The sequence below is a fragment of the Peromyscus maniculatus genome, chromosome 22 (assembly GCF_049852395.1).
Source record: "Peromyscus maniculatus bairdii isolate BWxNUB_F1_BW_parent chromosome 22, HU_Pman_BW_mat_3.1, whole genome shotgun sequence".
In the NCBI taxonomy this organism is placed as follows: Eukaryota; Metazoa; Chordata; class Mammalia; order Rodentia; family Cricetidae; genus Peromyscus; species Peromyscus maniculatus.
The window spans coordinates 20,286,280-20,302,810 of NC_134873.1; the positions used below are offsets into that span (position 1 = coordinate 20,286,280).

The 16,531-nt window shown below is 47.2% G+C and overlaps 1 protein-coding gene across 2 annotated transcripts in view; it reads right to left on the reverse strand.

Moving 5' to 3' along the window:
• Positions 1–10,943: 10,943 nt before the first annotated feature.
• The window catches only part of Klhl29 (kelch like family member 29), a 310,216-nt gene continuing 304,628 nt past the window's right edge, over positions 10,944–16,531 (reverse strand). For both annotated transcript variants that reach the window (XM_076559386.1, XM_076559385.1), the window contains 3 exons: positions 15,960–16,153; positions 15,503–15,647; positions 10,944–13,202 (listed from right to left, as the gene is read on the reverse strand). In XM_076559386.1, the coding sequence (XP_076415501.1) occupies positions 13,019–13,202; positions 15,503–15,647; positions 15,960–16,153 (523 nt within the window). In that variant the 3' untranslated portion in view covers positions 10,944–13,018. The remainder of the gene's footprint in view (positions 13,203–15,502; positions 15,648–15,959; positions 16,154–16,531) is intronic.

Genomic DNA, 16,531 nt, shown 5'->3' on the forward strand with positions numbered 1-16,531 from the left:
CGCCATTGTTCTAGGGCTAGACCCTGAAGTTTTCAATTCTGAGAGTCGGATGAAGTAGCTAAATATGAGTATTACCAAAAAACTAAAATAGACATACCACTTATCTACTTTCTGTCTCTGTGAACTTGAATGTTCTTATTTTATTGATCAGATTTTTTTATTTTATTCACTTTTGCTATATAGCCCAGCCAAGTCTGGAACTTGCTACATAGTTCATGCTGACCTTGAACTCATGTCTTCCTTTCCAAACCTCCTGAGTACTGGGATTACAGCCATGTGCCTCCATGTCCAGCCTGAATTTGACTCTTCTTGGATTTCATCTCCTCATTTCTCACTTCTCTCAGCATTGTGTCCTCAAGGTTTATCCCTGCTAACGCCCCTCAGGATTTCCTTCCTTGTAAAGTCTCAGAATATCCGATTATGTGGAATACGCTACATTCTGTTTATCCACCCATCCTTCAATGGACATGTGGCTGCTTCTGTCTTTGGCTATTGCAGATAATGCTGTGAATGTTCCTTGAAGTCCCTGCTTACATTTCTTTTATGGATATGTCCAAAAGTAGAATCACTGGATCATATGGTAGTTCCATTTTTAATTTTGCAAGGAATTACCATACTGTTTTCCTTAGCAGCCGAGCCATTTTTATTCCCACAGAAGGTGTACAGAGTTCTAACTTCTCCATAACCTCACTGACACTTGTTATTTTCTGGGTTATTTTTGGGGGGCGGGGTGGGGGAGGGGAAGGGGGCATAGCAGCTGTGCTAATGTCATGGTCTAGTTTACAGTCAAAGTAATTACGCACATATGTGGATTTTACTCTGTTGTGTTTTCTATTTGTCTATTTTGGGTTATTTAGCTCTAATATTCCATTTTCATTTCTTGGGTTTCTGACTATCTCTGAACAACTTGTAGGGGCTTCTTTGATACTTTACATACTTTTCACAATTTACCTAAAATGAACCTTTTCCTACCGTATACAAAAATATAGAAACCTTCCATCCAAATGCAGTAGTGGTCGTAGGAAGTGCATTTACACACACTGGAAACTCCATCAGACAATGTTTTCCCTTCAATTGTCACAAATACTTTTAGGAACTTAAGGGTAAAAATAATTTACCCAGGACTGGAGTCCCACATTTCCTCTAGGGCCAGTAAGAGAGGAAAGCAGACAAAGGGCGCTCGTCATCAAGACTGATGACCTGAGTTTGATCCCTGGATTCCACGTGGTGGAAGGAGAGAACAGAACAGAATCCTGTAAGTTCTCATCTGGCCTCCATCTGCACCACGGTGTGTGTGTGTGTGTGTGTGTGTGTGTGTGTGTGTGAGAGAGAGAGAGAGAGAGAAAGAGAGAGAGAGAGAGAGAGCAAGCAAGCAAGCAAGCAAGCATGCACACCCACAGATGAATGAATGAATGGATGAATGAATGAGTGTAATTTAAAGAATTTCTTTGAAGCAAGTCCAGTAAGGACAGATTCTTAGTTTTTCTTCATTGGAGAGTTTCTTTATTTCTGAAGGAAGTGTTCACTAGATGGGGAATTTGGGGATTGACAGTTGTGGTATTTCAGCATTTTCAGATGTTACTGCGGGGAGGCCTACAGAATCCATGGCTTCTGATACGAGATGCACGATGTTGATGAAGCTCAGAAGCCGTAAAAGAACTTTGTCTGGACTCTTGGGAATGGCAGTTTGAGAAATATAGCCTCAGATAGGTCTGAATGGGCATCCCAAGGAAGTTCGGATTGTGCAGGGCTTGCAAAGAGAGGAAGAGGAAGACAAAGGTAGCTTTTGCAGGTGTTTGAAAGAGAAAAGTGATTGGTACAGAAAAGTTAGCGCGGCAGGTGTATCCAGCCTTTGGACATTGCTGCCAGATGCACCCACGCAGCCATACTTGAGCATTGTGCTGCAGTAGCATTACAGAAAGACATCTCATCATGTTGTAAATGTACAATTTTGTCCTGGACCATGTCCGTAGCTATCCTTGGCTGCATTCAGCCCGTGGGCCATGGATCAGGCACAGCTGTGGGGCCGAGTGTCACTAGATGGAGTAGTTACTTCTCTCCTTGCTGTAACCAAAAGCCTGACAAAAATCAATAGAGGGAGAGTGTATCTTAGCTCCCAGTTCAAAGGACTCCAGTCCACCATGGAGAGAAAGGTGAGGGTTGGGTGTGGCTTGATCCTTGGTGCCGACCAGGAAGTGGAGAAAGGAAGTACTCTGCTGGCCCCTTCCCTTTCCCCTTTTTATTCTCTAGGGAACTCTAGCCCATGGGATGCCACACAGGGTGGGCCCCAGGTAAACCACTCTGAGAAATACCATCAACAGACATACCCAATGATATGCCCCATTAATATCACGGGCATTTCTTTTTCTTTTTTCTTTTCTTTTCTTTTCTTTTCTTTTCTTTTCTTTTCTTTTCTTTTCTTTTCTTTTCTTTTCTTTTCTCTTCTCTTCTCTTCTCTTCTCTTCTTTTCTTTTCTTTTCTTTTCTTTTCTTTTTTTGTTGTTGTTCTGTTGAGACGGGGTTTCTCCGTGTAGTTTTGATTGGTGCCTGTCCTGAATCTCACTCTTTAGACCAGGCTGGCCTCGAACTCACAGAGATCCGCCTGGCTCTGCCTCCCGAGTGCTGGGATTAAAGGCGTGCACCACCATCGCCATCCGGCTTCATAGGTATTTCTTAATGCAGTCAAGGCAGCAGTTGGAACTGACTATCACAGTAGGTCATACATTATTGATCTCCAAGCCTTTGCTAGGGAGAAGAATCATCTGTGGAGGTGACAGCTAGCTGTAACCTTCACTGTAGGATGAGGATTTTTTTTTTTTCAATTTGGGTCCAGTTCCAAAGTTCACATCCCCAGTCATGACGGCAGCTTGAGATGTGTGTAACTCCTGTTCTCTTAATACTCGTTCTCCCGAGGCTGTCTTGAAATGTTTCTTATTGTTGGGTTGGCTTTTTGGTGACAAGGTCTCTGTCTAGACTGGCCTTGAGTTTGCCAGGTAATACCGCATCAACCTCGCAAAGTGCTGGACGTACAGGTGTGTGCCGCCATGTCTGGCTTTGAAATGCTCTTTCAATTTGTTGATTTTCTTTTGAATATTTCAAGTTGTCATTTGAATTGTGGCTTATGTCGTACGCTGTTTTCTCTGGCTACTTCTAAAGACCTTTTCTTGACATTGACTCTCAATCATCGTATCTGGGCATGCATTTCTGTAAGATTCTCCAGTCTAGGGTTTACTGATCTTTGGATCTGTAAGGTTAGGTACTCTGCCTGTTTGAGACATTTTTGGTCATTATTTCTTTCAGTTCTCTGTGCCAACATCTTTCTCTTCTCCTATTGGGGTTTCAGTGACATGGGTGTTGGATCTTTTTATATAGTCCTGAAAGTTACTGAGGCTGTGCTCATTTTTTAAGAGATTTATTTATGTGTGTCCGTTTGAGTGTATCCACATGTGTATATATGGGTGTGCATGCAGAGACCGGAAGAGGGTCAGGTATCCTTCTTGATCACTTCCTACTGATTCCCTTGGTGTGGGGTCTCTCCCTGAATCTAGGGCTTATGTTTTCTCCATTAGGCTGGTAGTCAGAAATCCCCAGTGGTCCTCCATCTCTGTCCCCCTTGGACCCGGGGTTACAGATGTCTGCAGGATGTCAGCGTCTTACATAGTTGCTAGGAGCCAAACTCCAGTCCCCATGATGCTCAGTGAGTGCTCTAATTTTAACTGCCGAGCCACCTTTTTGACCCCTCTGTTCATTTTTTTTTAAGACAGGGTTTCTCTGTGTAGCTTCAATGCCTGTCCTGGATCTCGCTCTGTAGACCAGGCTGGCCTCGAACTCACAGAGATCCGCCTGCCTCTGCCTCCCGAGTGCTGGGATTAAAGGCGTGCGCCACCACCGCCCGGCTCCTCTGTTCAATTTTAATAAAGTTTTTTTTTCTTTCTATTCTTCAGTTTTGAAGATTTTTTTATATTTATTTTCTTTAAATCATTTCAGCATCTGTACAACCCCCTGGTTGGTGTGTGTGTGTGTTAATTACCTTTTCTTTTGTGAGTTACTTAATGTATTCCTAACTCTTAAATGTCAAGTGATCTTGAATTGTGTCCTGGCCATTTTGAAAATCATCTATGAGATGCTGAACTTGGTTACAATCCTGTGGAGAGGGCTGACTTTTTTTTTTTTTGTTTTTGTTTTTAGCAAACAATCAACCTGGTTGTGTTCAGACAAGAAGTCTTGGCTGGTTTCTGTGGCTGGGTTTCTATCATCAAAGTTATGTTTCAATGGCTTGGTAGTGCTTTTATGCTCCATCCCTTTGGTAAGCTAAAATGGCTCCCTGCAAGTTCACCCCACATGGTGAAGGGACATTGAAGACACAATTAACCATGAGATGGAGAGGTTGTTGGAGATCATCATGGAGCCATAGTGGAATCACATGGATACAGGAAAGTTAGATTCTTCCTACAGCTCCCAGGAGGAACACAGGTACACAGATGCCTTGTCTTAGCTCCTAGACCCTAATTCAGACTAACCATGTCCAGAACCACAAGACAATAAATGCATTCTCATGCGCTGTAGGGTTTATGGGAACTTTGAAGAGTAGCCACAGCCGTGTGCACACCCAGAGGGACCTGGTGGCAGTCATCCTCAGAGTTTAGATATGGATCGCGCTCTTTTGATCCCAGCCAGCTCTCCACAAGCACAGCTCAGCATTTCATGCAGTCCCGTGGAGCACTCAGTTTCTCTTATGGCCACTGCCACTGCAGGGGGTGGATTCATTCCTGGAACTCGCCTGGCACTGGGTCTGGACAGTCTAATGAGAGTGTTTCTTCTGGGATTCTGGCTGCCACAGAGACTGAGCTAGGAGATAGAGAATGCTTGTCTCTGTCTCTGTGCTGGGGTCACAGGCATTCATAGCCATGCCAGAGTGGGGTTTTTTTGTTTGTGTTTCTTCTACATGAAGAAACAAACTTGATCCAGTTTTCCAAGCTCTAACCCCCCTTCTCCTGAACCTCCCCTCTCAGTTTATGATGAGATACACTTGGTCACAGAGAGCTTGGTGAGTGGGAAACGTGCAGGGTAGAAGCACAGGTTTAGGAGAGTCACAGATGAAAACAGGAAAGAATGAGGCACACTTGAAGTGTCAACCAATGTGAATACACTTCCCCAGCCCTGCAGCTCTCTACCCAAAAGAAGCCACAAAGGAGGCTACTAGTTAGGTTGCTAGGACTGTCGTTTGTCTTCTGGATCTGGCAGAAGGACTTGGGTGTTAGAAGGGCGAGGTAACCATTGAGAGGAGGGATGCAAGTCGGGTGATGGTGGCACACGCCTTTAATCCCAGTGCTCCAAAGGCAGACCTAGGCGGATCTGAGTTCGAGGCCGGCCTGGTCTACAAACCCAGTTCCGAGATAGCTGGGATTCTGTTACACAGAGAAACCCTGTGTCGAAGAAAAAAAAAATCAATAAAGGAAAAGAGGAGGGACGCATTTCTGAGAAGTGAACTCGGGGTGTAGCTGCTGAATTGGGAGACATTGGAAAGCATCAAAAACTAAAGGCTGTGACTTAAAGAGGAAACACAGGGCCTGCAGTTGTTCTCACCTAGCATGCATGAAAACCTGGGTCGGCATGTGCTTGTGATCCCAGGACCAGGAGGTCAAGGCAGAAGAGTCTGAAGTTCAAGATCACCCTCCCCCTTGGCTGTACAACAAGTTAGAGCCCAGAATGGGATATACAAGACCTTGTCTCAACAACAAAAAGGCAGTAATTTAAGAGGGGCCATGCACATGACTCCATCACTCCCCAGCATTCCGAAGATAACTGTGCTCCTAAAAGGAGAGAGGGAGATGGCTGTGAAGATGGCTCAGAGGTTAAGAGCACTGACTGTTCTTTCAGAGGTCCTGAATTCAATTCCCAGCACCCACATGGTGGCTCACAACCATCTGTAATGAGATCTGACACCCTCTTCTGTATACATAATAAATAAATCTTTAAAAAAAGTCAAAGTGTGGTGTTCATGATTTCACAGGTATCGTGGATTCAGATAATAATGAAAGAAATGTTCAATGAGGTACTGCTTAATATAGTTGATCTAAATTCCAAAATACCTGTGGTAGTTTGAATAAAAATGTACCCCATAGGTCTATAGGGTGTGGCACTATTAGGAGGTGTGGCCTTGTTGGAGTAGGTTTGTCTTGTTGGAGGAAGTGTGTCACTAGGGGGTGGGCTTGGAAGTCTGAGATGCTCAAGCCAGGCCAGTGTGGCAGTCTCTTCCTGCTGCCTGAGTATCCAGATGTAGAACTCTCGGCTACCTCTCCAGCACCATGTCTGCCTGCATGATGCCATGCTTCTTGTCATGACGATAAAGGACTAAACCTCTGAACTGTAAGCCGGCCTCAATGAAATGCTTTCCTTTATAAGAGTTGCCGTGGTCATGGTGTCTCTTCACAGCAACAGAAACCCTAATTGTGCCCTTGAACTTCTAATTTCTCAAGCAACAGTAAATCCGTAATCGTTGCTCTGAATTTATATATTGTTGGAGTCCAAAAGCCACAGAGAAAAACACAGCCCCAAGAAACTCTGGGCTCCATCAAAGCACACGAGTGCCCCTCATCATGTTTCAGTGGCCATTATAGCACAGAGCCTTTTGTAATATTCTCATTGTGGCAAAAAAGCAAAATCAGTTAGTATGGGAGTTTAGTATTTCTAAATACTGTATGGTTACTTTGTTTAAAGCTTAAGGCTCTTTTAGAAAGACTTGAAAATTAATTGCAATTTTTTTCTTTAGCATTTTAATAAACACAGGAGCTTGACTTGGCAGCAGATGCCAGTAATCCCAGCACTTGGGGGGCAGAGTCAGGTGGATCTCTGTGAGTTCGAGGCCAGCCTAGTCTGCAGAGTGAGTGAGTTCCAGGACAGGCAGCAAAACTACACAGAGAAACCCTGTCTCAAAAAACAAAACAAAACAAAACAAAAAAGGAAGCAATTGCCTATCACACAGTTAAATTCCAGATCACTGGTCAGCTATACTGATTTCCACATTTACTGAACTTAGTCAACCTCAGAAACAAAAGAAGTAGATTATTAGAGAGCTTTCATCCCACAGTCCCAACATTTTATGACTGGAGTTGGCTGTAACTTTGTCTGCTAACACAAATATTTATGTCAAGACAAGGATGCAATCGAATGCCTTTATGTTTTAATGTGGTACTTTAATGAAACGCTACAATCACTGTGAACATTTTTTAATTTAAACACAGGTGATTGAAAGGAAGGAGACTTGGTTTGGGAATCAAGAGCTAAGCAAGGGCTGCCTTGGGGAGCCATGTGCTTAGCAAGGGTTCTCAATTCACTGAACTGTCCCTGGACACTGACAGGCCATGGACTGACTTGTTGAAATCTCAGAGCCTGGTGGGCTTCCCTGAGGATCCTCTGCAGGGCTGTGTCACAATTGAATTCATGTTCCATTCACTTCCTCTGATCATCTCTGTGACGATGACTTCCTTTACTTGATAAAGCATGGAAATGGTACCCTGTGCTGCCGAGGCAGTTGAGACCATGCTGTGTGCAGCTGCTCCATGTAAGCATGTTACTGTGGTCTAAAGACCTTTACATCATAGCCTAGTGGTGTAGGCCTATAACTGCAGCTACTCAGGAGGTTGTAAGTTCAAGGCCAGCTTTGGCAACTTAAGACTGGTCTCAAAATAAAAAGTGAGAGAGAGAGAGAGAGAGAGAGAGAGAGAGAGAGAGAGAGAGAGAGAGAGAGAGAGAGAACACGAACAAGAACTAGGGATGTAGCCCTAGAGTACTTGCTCACCATGTGTAAAGCTTGTTTGATCTCTAGTTCTGGAGGAAGAGGAGGAAAATGAGGAGGAGGAAGCAAGACCTTCACAGGATATTGGTAATATACTCTGGAGTTTAGCACTAACAAGTGGCAATCTGTTTTCTTAGTTTTAATTTTCTCAGATACTTTATTTTGAATCCTTTCTGGTTTCTTTACTGCTTATGGTGGTCACACACACACACACACACACACACACACACACACACAAACACACACGTATGTGTAGTAGGATATTTTAAGGTGTGTTACTTTTGTTCATGTTGCATTTGTTTAACTCTGTGAAGCTGTGTTACTGTGCCTGTGTAACACACCTGATGGTCTAATAAAGAGCTGAACGGCCAATAGTGAGGCAGGAGAAAGGAATAGGCAGGGCTGGCAGGAGAGAGACTATATAGGAGAAGAAATCTGGGAGGAAAAAGGAAGTAACCAGAGAAGGAGGAGGACTCCAGGGGCTAGCTACGCAGCAAGCTGTGGAGTAAGAGTAAGATTTACAGAAGAGAATGGGAAATAGCCCAGATGCAAAAGGTAGACGGGATAATGTTAGTTAAAGAAAGCTGGCAAGAAACAAGCCAAGCTAAGGCTGGGCATTAATAGGTAAGAATAAGCCTCTGTGTGTGATTTATTTGGGAGCTGGGTGGGGGGCCCCTCAAAAGAGTAAAATACCAACGACAATATGCACACAAAGAATTTCTTAGGTTGAAACTCAGGGAGACACTACTTTCTGTCGCTCACTGCCACAGAAGCACTTTACAGGGGCTGGGGACGTGGTTTACAGTGGCAGAGTGTGGTTGCTTAACATGCAGCCTTGGGTGTGATCCTCTGGCACTGCAGGCAAAAGAAAAGAAAAGCGAGGAAAAAACCATATGCATAGCATATCTACGTTTTTATTATAGAAGTATATATGTAATTGCTTGTATAAATTCTTGAAAAGAGAGAATATATGCTCGCAGTCCCACGAGTACAATGATAGGGCTGCACACTTGGTCGTTTCGTATGAACGTAGGGGTTTTCTGAGGTAGCCTGGGGAGGAAAAAGAACCCTGGGTTCAGAGTTGTTAGCACTCAGCAGTACTGGGTGGTCTTGCAAAGTGGGTTCTTCTATGTACATTGATACACATGCATATATATCTTCCACACATAGCTGCACATTTTTTAAAGACATTTTTTTATTCATTTTACATACCAACCACAGATCCCCCCCTCTTCCCTCCTCCCGCCCACCAGCCTTTCCTTCAACCCCCTCCCCATTCCCTCCTCCAAGGTAAGGCCTCCCATGGGGAGCCAGCAGAGCCTGGTACATTCAGTTGAGGAAGATTCAAGCCCCTCCCCCTGCATCAAGGCTGAGCGCTAAGGTGTCCTGTCTGTCAGGTAGTGGACTCCAAAATGCCAGCTCATGCACTAGGGGATGGATCCTGATCCTATTGCCATGGGGCCCTGCACACCTTAAGCTACAATCTTGTACGAGTATGGATTTTCTTTGTTTTTGTGTCTTTCATACCTGAATTGCGAGGATCCAGTGCTTTGTACGCTTAGCGTGGTGGCGAGCGCATCGTGAGTGTCAACAGACAAGTACTAGTCATCCTCACACACCCTGTTAGAATAGCTGGCGTTGTTTTCCTAGAGTTCATGTCATTTCTTTATGGCTGTCTAGAAGTGATTTACTCAGTGCTCCTTGGGAACCTGATACTTGGTGCCTGCCTCCTTGCTGTCCATCTGCAGAACCCTCGGTACTTCTATAGGGACCCATGCGCCTCCTCAGCACAGCTCCCCCTACAGGTGGGTTTAGGGAGTTAATAGTGAGTTTCAGTGTTGAGCATTTATTTTTAACTTTTTGATCCTGTTTGCCAGCACCTTTTTATTACTATTAATTTTTTTTTGTTCTAACACCTATTTCTACTTAACATTTTCCAATTGCATTAACCTGGTCCCTTTAACTGAGATTCTCTTTATCACACAGGCAATAGATCTTTCTCTCGATTGCTCTCTTATTTTGAGGTTCTTAAGAAAAAAAATCCACACACCACGTGGAGTGTTCTTCTCACTATCTTTGTTAGGCCAGGTGGTTGTACCTTGATGGTACTCATGGTGGGTCTCCTGATCTGGTAGAGCCATCTCTCTATGGTAAAATGGAATCTGTTTACCACCAGAGTTAGGTAAAAAAAAACACATGAAACTCTTCATGGACCACAAGAACATTTTCCTTGATTAAAAAAAAAAAAAGACTAGACAAGAATGGAGCTAACATACTGCTCTCATCACAAGTTATCATTTCAGCCCTTCATGATTGCCATCCTTCGTATTGCCTCCAGTCTTCCTTCCAGGATTGATGTTCCTAGGGAAATATTTATTTGATAGATGTATGGTCCTCTCATCCCAAGGCTTCAGCCAAGTTTTCAGGAGAATCCCTCTTCTCACCTCCTCTTCCAAGTCTTATTAGGGTTTTGCTTTCAAGGAAACACTAGATCTTGGTAAGATTTAGGGATTAAGGGCCATGGAGGCTTCATGTGGGTGACTATGTTGGAACGTCCTTCCGGACAGAGTCATTCCACATTTCATGCTAAATAAACCCTGCCTAGGTGTCCTGGGGATAGCCAAGTGTGTCTGTGTGGCAGACCAGAGAACCCTTCAGGCATAAAGGAGGAAGCAGGAAGACCACCCTACCTGGGTCTTAGCATGGAAATCGTACTTGATTTTCTTCCCAGAGGAAGTGTCTTGTATCTCCTGCTAGGCTGATGAACTGAGAACATATAAAAGTGACTCCAGTGCAGGAGTGAAGGGGGGTGTGGAGGGCGGGGGGAGGCGAGGAGGGGGGGGGAGCAAGTTATGGAGCTTTAGGATGCATGGCTGTGATGAGAAGATCATAAGGAAGAGTCTAGCTCAAGTCCATTGCGCCTGTGAGTCCTTTCAACTTTGACCTTCCACTGTCTTTCACGGGTTACGTGCATCCGCCTCTGTCCTCTTGCAAAGGGTCCTCCCCAATCATCCAAACCTACGTGGACGTCTATAAGAGGACACATACTCTCAGTAACCAAGAGGAGTAACAGGCTTGCACAGGGCTGTGGCGATCCTGAGGCGAACACCATGGCACACAAAGACATTGCATCGGCTTCCGAGTCTAGATCTATAAATATATTTATTATAATATAACAACTTAACAATAAACATATACTATGTACAATACCATTACAGAGAACCCTGTTTTATATCATTCACAGAAATAGCCAGTTTTGCTCCAGTGTGATAGATGAGGAGAGAAACAGAATTTCAGTGTCATCTGCGGAGTCCTGTTGACCACTAACACCTCCCTTGGAGGCAGACGCACACCAATGCTCACATTCGCCCTGCCCCAGGCAGTTAGAAATTTGTGCTCCAGTCCTTGGGTTCACACTTGCACCCTGTTTGACATAAATACTTTTTAAATGACATACAAGGTATGTAGTTTTGTGCTTATTACTTTTTTTTTTAAATAATAAATAATATTAAAAACTGCATAACGAAGCTCGGTATCTTTGTCAGGTGGGAGCCACACTTGGGATGCTGGACGCAGATGCCGGTCGGTGAGGACTGGGGTTTTGTGTCGTCCAATACTGAAGGATGGAAAGTGTGTCCTGTCTCTCTCTCTGCCAAACGGTTCTTATCGTGAAGTGACGGCGGCGGCGGCGGCGGCGGCGAGCGGACTTCCCAGGTAGGAAAAATGGTGTGTATTTGGTACTAACTTCAACTAAACAGCATGGTGGCGACGGCGGCGGCGGTGGCGGCCTTCTTCCTGCCCTGGAATGGAAACTGATGGCCGGGTGAGGTTTGAAGGTCTAAGGACTAATGGGAAGGGCCTTTCTCTTTTGAGCCTCGTCGGGATCTCTTTCCTGGCTTCCCTTTTCTCGGGTCACTGTTACAACAAGGCAACAAGAATGGTTGTTCTCGTGCCCCTCAGGCCGTGGCTGTCATGGCTCGTCTAAGAAGGCTGTCCCCATCCTGAGAGCTCTTGTGGCAGGTGCCTTGAATATATAGCTATAAATATCAAAAATAGTCTCCTGTGCTTTGTAGACATTTCTTCTCCCTCCCGCCCCTCCCTCCCTTGCTGGGCCTGGGTCCTCAGCTTTACCTCATGGAGGGACAGCTGGACTGGTGTCAGAAGCCAGAACTATATTCTTCTAGGATAGACCCTTGCCCCACTGACAATGCCTCCATGAGGCATGGTCTTCCAGGGCTGTCTGGGAGTTAACTTTTTCCAAAAATAAAGTGGGGGCATGGCCCATCTCAGGAGAGATCCTCTATTCTGCACACATAGAAAAATGAGAGCGAGTGCCCCGCCCCGTGGCTCTGGCACTACCTACAAAGAGCTTTGGGAAGTCCCTGTGTTATCCCTCTGGTGGCCTCCCCCTCTCGGTACTTAAAAATAGCCTTTTGTGTATCAAGAAAATGCCTTGGAAATCTAAATAATTCATTCTGGCTAAGAGAAAGCGAGCACATCCACCATGTCCCTTTTGCAGCGAAAACATGGTTAGAAAAACCCGTGAAGGACAGGCGGTTCTTCCCAGCGATCCCTGGGGCTGCCAGCCCTGGCTGGGCACACGCAGCTGGCTCTCTCTCCTGTCTGGTGGCCACCAGCCCCCTCCTAGGCCTTGGTGCTGCACGGTCCCGTCCTTCATTTTTTTTTTTTTCTCTCGGCCACTTGAACGTGTAGATTGGTTAAAAACGAAACAAAAAGTAGGAATCAAAGTGATAAGGACACTTTGACCTTATTCCCAAAGAGCCTGATGCTCAATATTGTCACAGGATAACTGATCTATGGTGGTTTAGGGATTGAGCTTGCTCTGCAAGAAGGAAAAATAAAATAAAATAAAATAAACCAAACAGCTTCTCTCCCAGTTGAAAAATATGTGAAAGTATTGCACCGGGCAGAGCGAGTGCCCGCCCCGGGGTTGAGAGCAAGCGCCTTGGATGGCCAGCGATCCCTGGCTCCCTCTGCGTGTTCCAGGTTCCTGCTGCCCGGAGCACTGTGCCCCACTTCATCCAAAAGGCGAGGATGATTTTCTACATTCAATGTAGAGAATATTCGAAATGTCCGCGCAGTGAGTTTCTTGATTGTGTTGTGTGGGCCTCTCATTGGTGTCGAAAGGATAACCATGGTGTGTGGGCATGGTGCCTCACCAGACTTGTCCCGTAGGCTCGTCCTGGGCGCTCTGCTGACGTCAGCCGCTTTGAATATACTTCTTTATCACGACACAGCCGTGTCTGAACACAGGACAGGGCATGTGGGGTAGGAGGGTCCATGTGTTGGTTGTGGGCTCATAGGCTTCCATGTTGCCCAGGGCAGGTCCCTCGCTGCTCACGATGCCTCCGGTTGCATAAATTTTACCATCGAGCACCACAGCGCTACGAGAGGAAAAGCCGGGCAGAGAGTTAGGCCTGGAATTTCCATAGTGGTTCTGGGGACAGAATCCCAACACTGTCCTGGTTAAGGGGGGGGAGGGGTAAGACCCTCTTGCACAGGCAGTGTGGGGTCTCCTCGCTCTTCTTTGCCACCTAACCTGGGCTAATAAACAAAACAGCAAGGACATTTTTTTTCTACAGGAGCACTTGGGATGTCTGAGGTACTGTTCTGAGGGGAGACAGGCCCGTTTTCATTAGCCGCCTCCTGCCGGCTCTGCTGACAGACTGGCTGCCAAGGGGGTCGCTTCTTACACAGATGCCTACCCATCCCTGGGCCTTTACTGACCTACGGACAGCTGCAAAGGGGGTCGCTTCTTACACAGGTGCCTGCCCATCTCCGGGCCTTTCCTGGGCCTCTTCTTATTGTGCATACAGAGCCTTCTGAGTGTTCACACCGAGTTGGGGATGTGACTCAAAATGCCAAGAGACAGAACGATGGGTCAGATCTAACCAAGTAGCAGCCCTGCGATGGGGAGGCCCTGCCTCGCTGCCCAGGGACCTAAGAGTGCCACTTTCTTCCTGTTTCCTCAACACATGTGACCGGGGTTGCTACCACCTGTAACTCAAGGGCCAAGCATGCTCTGAGGGTGACCAACAGCTCTGCCTGGACCTGTTTCCTGAGTGACACTCGCTGACTGGGACCTGTTATCCCAAAAGCCCGGTATCCTGCCTTTTCTGCATTTCTTTAAATGTACCTTATTAAGTGTGTTCATTGCATTTTATGTGTTTTGCTTGCATGTATGTATGTGCACAGCATGCATGCCTGGTGTCTGCAGAGGCCATCGGATACCCTGGAAGTGGAATTACAGGTATTTGTGAACCTCCATGTGGATGCTGGGAATCTAGCCCGGGTCCTCTGGAAGAGCAACAGGTGCTCTTATCCACTAAGGCGTCTCTCCAGCCCTGTACTTCCTAGTGCTTTTCCGCTGTTGCTTCTAGCCTCGACTTCTCCTTCATCACTCCATCAAATGGCCGATTCTTCTTGACTATTTCTTGAGACATGGACCCAGAAGTTTTCCAAGACTCGACTCACATTGGAACACATCTCGACTCCAGATTCCTTATGTGGCACTGCGGCCTCCCTAGTGCTCCTTTCTACTTCCTCCCTGCTCTGGGCTTTCATGTCCTGTTTGTATCGCCGGCCATCTCCCTGGTTCTCTCACAAAGGCCAGCTTCCACCCAACCCCTGGTACCCAGTGTTTCCTGTGACTCATCGTCTCAGGTGAAACATGGGCCTCTTCCTCACCATCAGTAGTCCAGACGTCACTGTCAGCGACCGAAAAGTCAGACCGTGACTGCGGTTGTGGTACTGAGGGATGGATAGTTCAAAACCCGAGGAACCAGAACGCCACCAGGAGCCTGGCAGTTCTCTGGCCTGAACACCAGAGCCGATAGAATTTTCTAGGGCTGGGGGAGCTGCGTATCCAAGTTGTAGTAACATCCTGGGAGTTAGAGTTAGCTTCTGTGGTAGCTATGCAAACAATAGTTGCTCAATAAATGCTTCCTGTTCCCATTACTGAAAACTTAGTCATTGCCTCTGCGCAGACAACAAGGAATCTTCGAAAGAACCTGCTATGGCATTGCCAAGAGTGGAGTGTCTGGCCCTGCCGCACCCCCCCCCCCTATTCCTGTTCCTCTTAGAACGGTAAAGGAGATGGCCAGAAGGGCAAGGACTGGTGTCTCACAGACCTGGGGTCAGGGTGCTAGGAGCCGATCTGTGTTCTACCTCTTCTTCCTCCATGTGCTTGCAAGTCAGTAGCTTTTGAGTATCTTGTCTTTTTTTTTTTTGGCCTGGGCCAGCATGGGGCTCACACATGTGAGCATTCCCCGTCATGAGGAGGGCCAGTTGTCCCTACCTGCCTCTGGAAGGCACCCTGGGGTGGGGGAGAGAGAGCTGGCCTGGCTTCTCACTGAAGGGAGGGTGCCATTTTGATGTCTCTTCCAGTGTGAGATGAGGTCCTAGGGAGGCACTGTTTGGGGGGTCCTGGGCCAGCTGCTATCACAGGATCCTATCACAGCTGTTTTTTAGGGGTGCCATACCGTACACTAGCCCTGACATCCATTTCTGGGGTGGTGGGGGTGGTGGTGGGGGTGGGGTGAGGAAGGCCACCGCTCCAGGTTTGCAGTTGTGTTTTGGTTTGGGGAGGGCGGTGAGTCCTTGGAATCCCACTTCCGGTGGGTCCGCCCATGCACCCCGCCCCCGCCCCAACACCTCCCCAACCCCGGCTCGGGTACCCCCTCACCTGCAGAACTGGCGAGAGTGGTTCATGTTCGGGCCTGCCTTGATGTTGCCCTTTTCTGGGTCGTAGATGGTGGTGGCTCGGGCGTACGATCCTCCCAGGATGAAGACAAAGCCGTTGAGGGTGACAGCGGGGGCATACTTGTTGTCTGTGAGGATGGCAGAACCAGGTGGTCAGGGCAGGCGGTCTTGGCCTCCCTTCTCTCTCTTTCCCAGTGGCGTTCCCAACACCAGTATGTCACTGATTGCCCTGAGGACAGGCTGGGGGGACAGGAGCAGCCCGAATCTAGACGTACTGGCATCCCGGCTGCACTTGGGCTTTGGGGCTACCTACTACCCACCGCTAGACCTGAGTCTGCAGACTCTCTGGGCATAGCCTGATTCTATCTGGGATGTGGGACTGTGCAGGGCGGGGGTGGGGTGGGCCACTGGGCTGGACTGGGGAGATGCCAGATTCTTACCGATCATTGGGGACTCAATGAAGCTCCACGTGTTGGTCTGTGGCACGTAGGACTGAAGGACGCCTGCGGCTCGGCCTGCCTCATTGACCCCACCAAACACGTAGACCTTGCCACCACACACGGTGGCCGCGGCTGAGTGCACTGCCTTGGGCAGAGGGGCTACCGCCTCCCATTGGTTAGTGATGGTGTCGTACCTGCGAAGAGGAGAAAGAGACAGACTTTGTGCAATGCAGGCCACAGCCCAGGGAAGCAGCACCTGGGGGAAATCCAGCGTCTGCTTTTTGCCTTCAGCATCGCTGGCACAGGGAACCCAGGCCTTGCTCCAAACTGGTTCTATAGGCCTCCTTTTGAGCTGCAGTGGGGCCTTTTTGCTGCCTGGCTAACCTCTGTGTAGATCCTGCCCTTGCTTACATAGTGAGCATCCCTGTGTACCCAGATGATTTCTGCCTCCAAGAAGCTGCTGGCCCAGTGGGGAGGACAGTCACATCAAACATGCAAAATCCAATGATCGTGAAGGATGTGTGGCGTGATGATGAGCGAGGGGACCAACATGCACACAGCAGTACACCCCC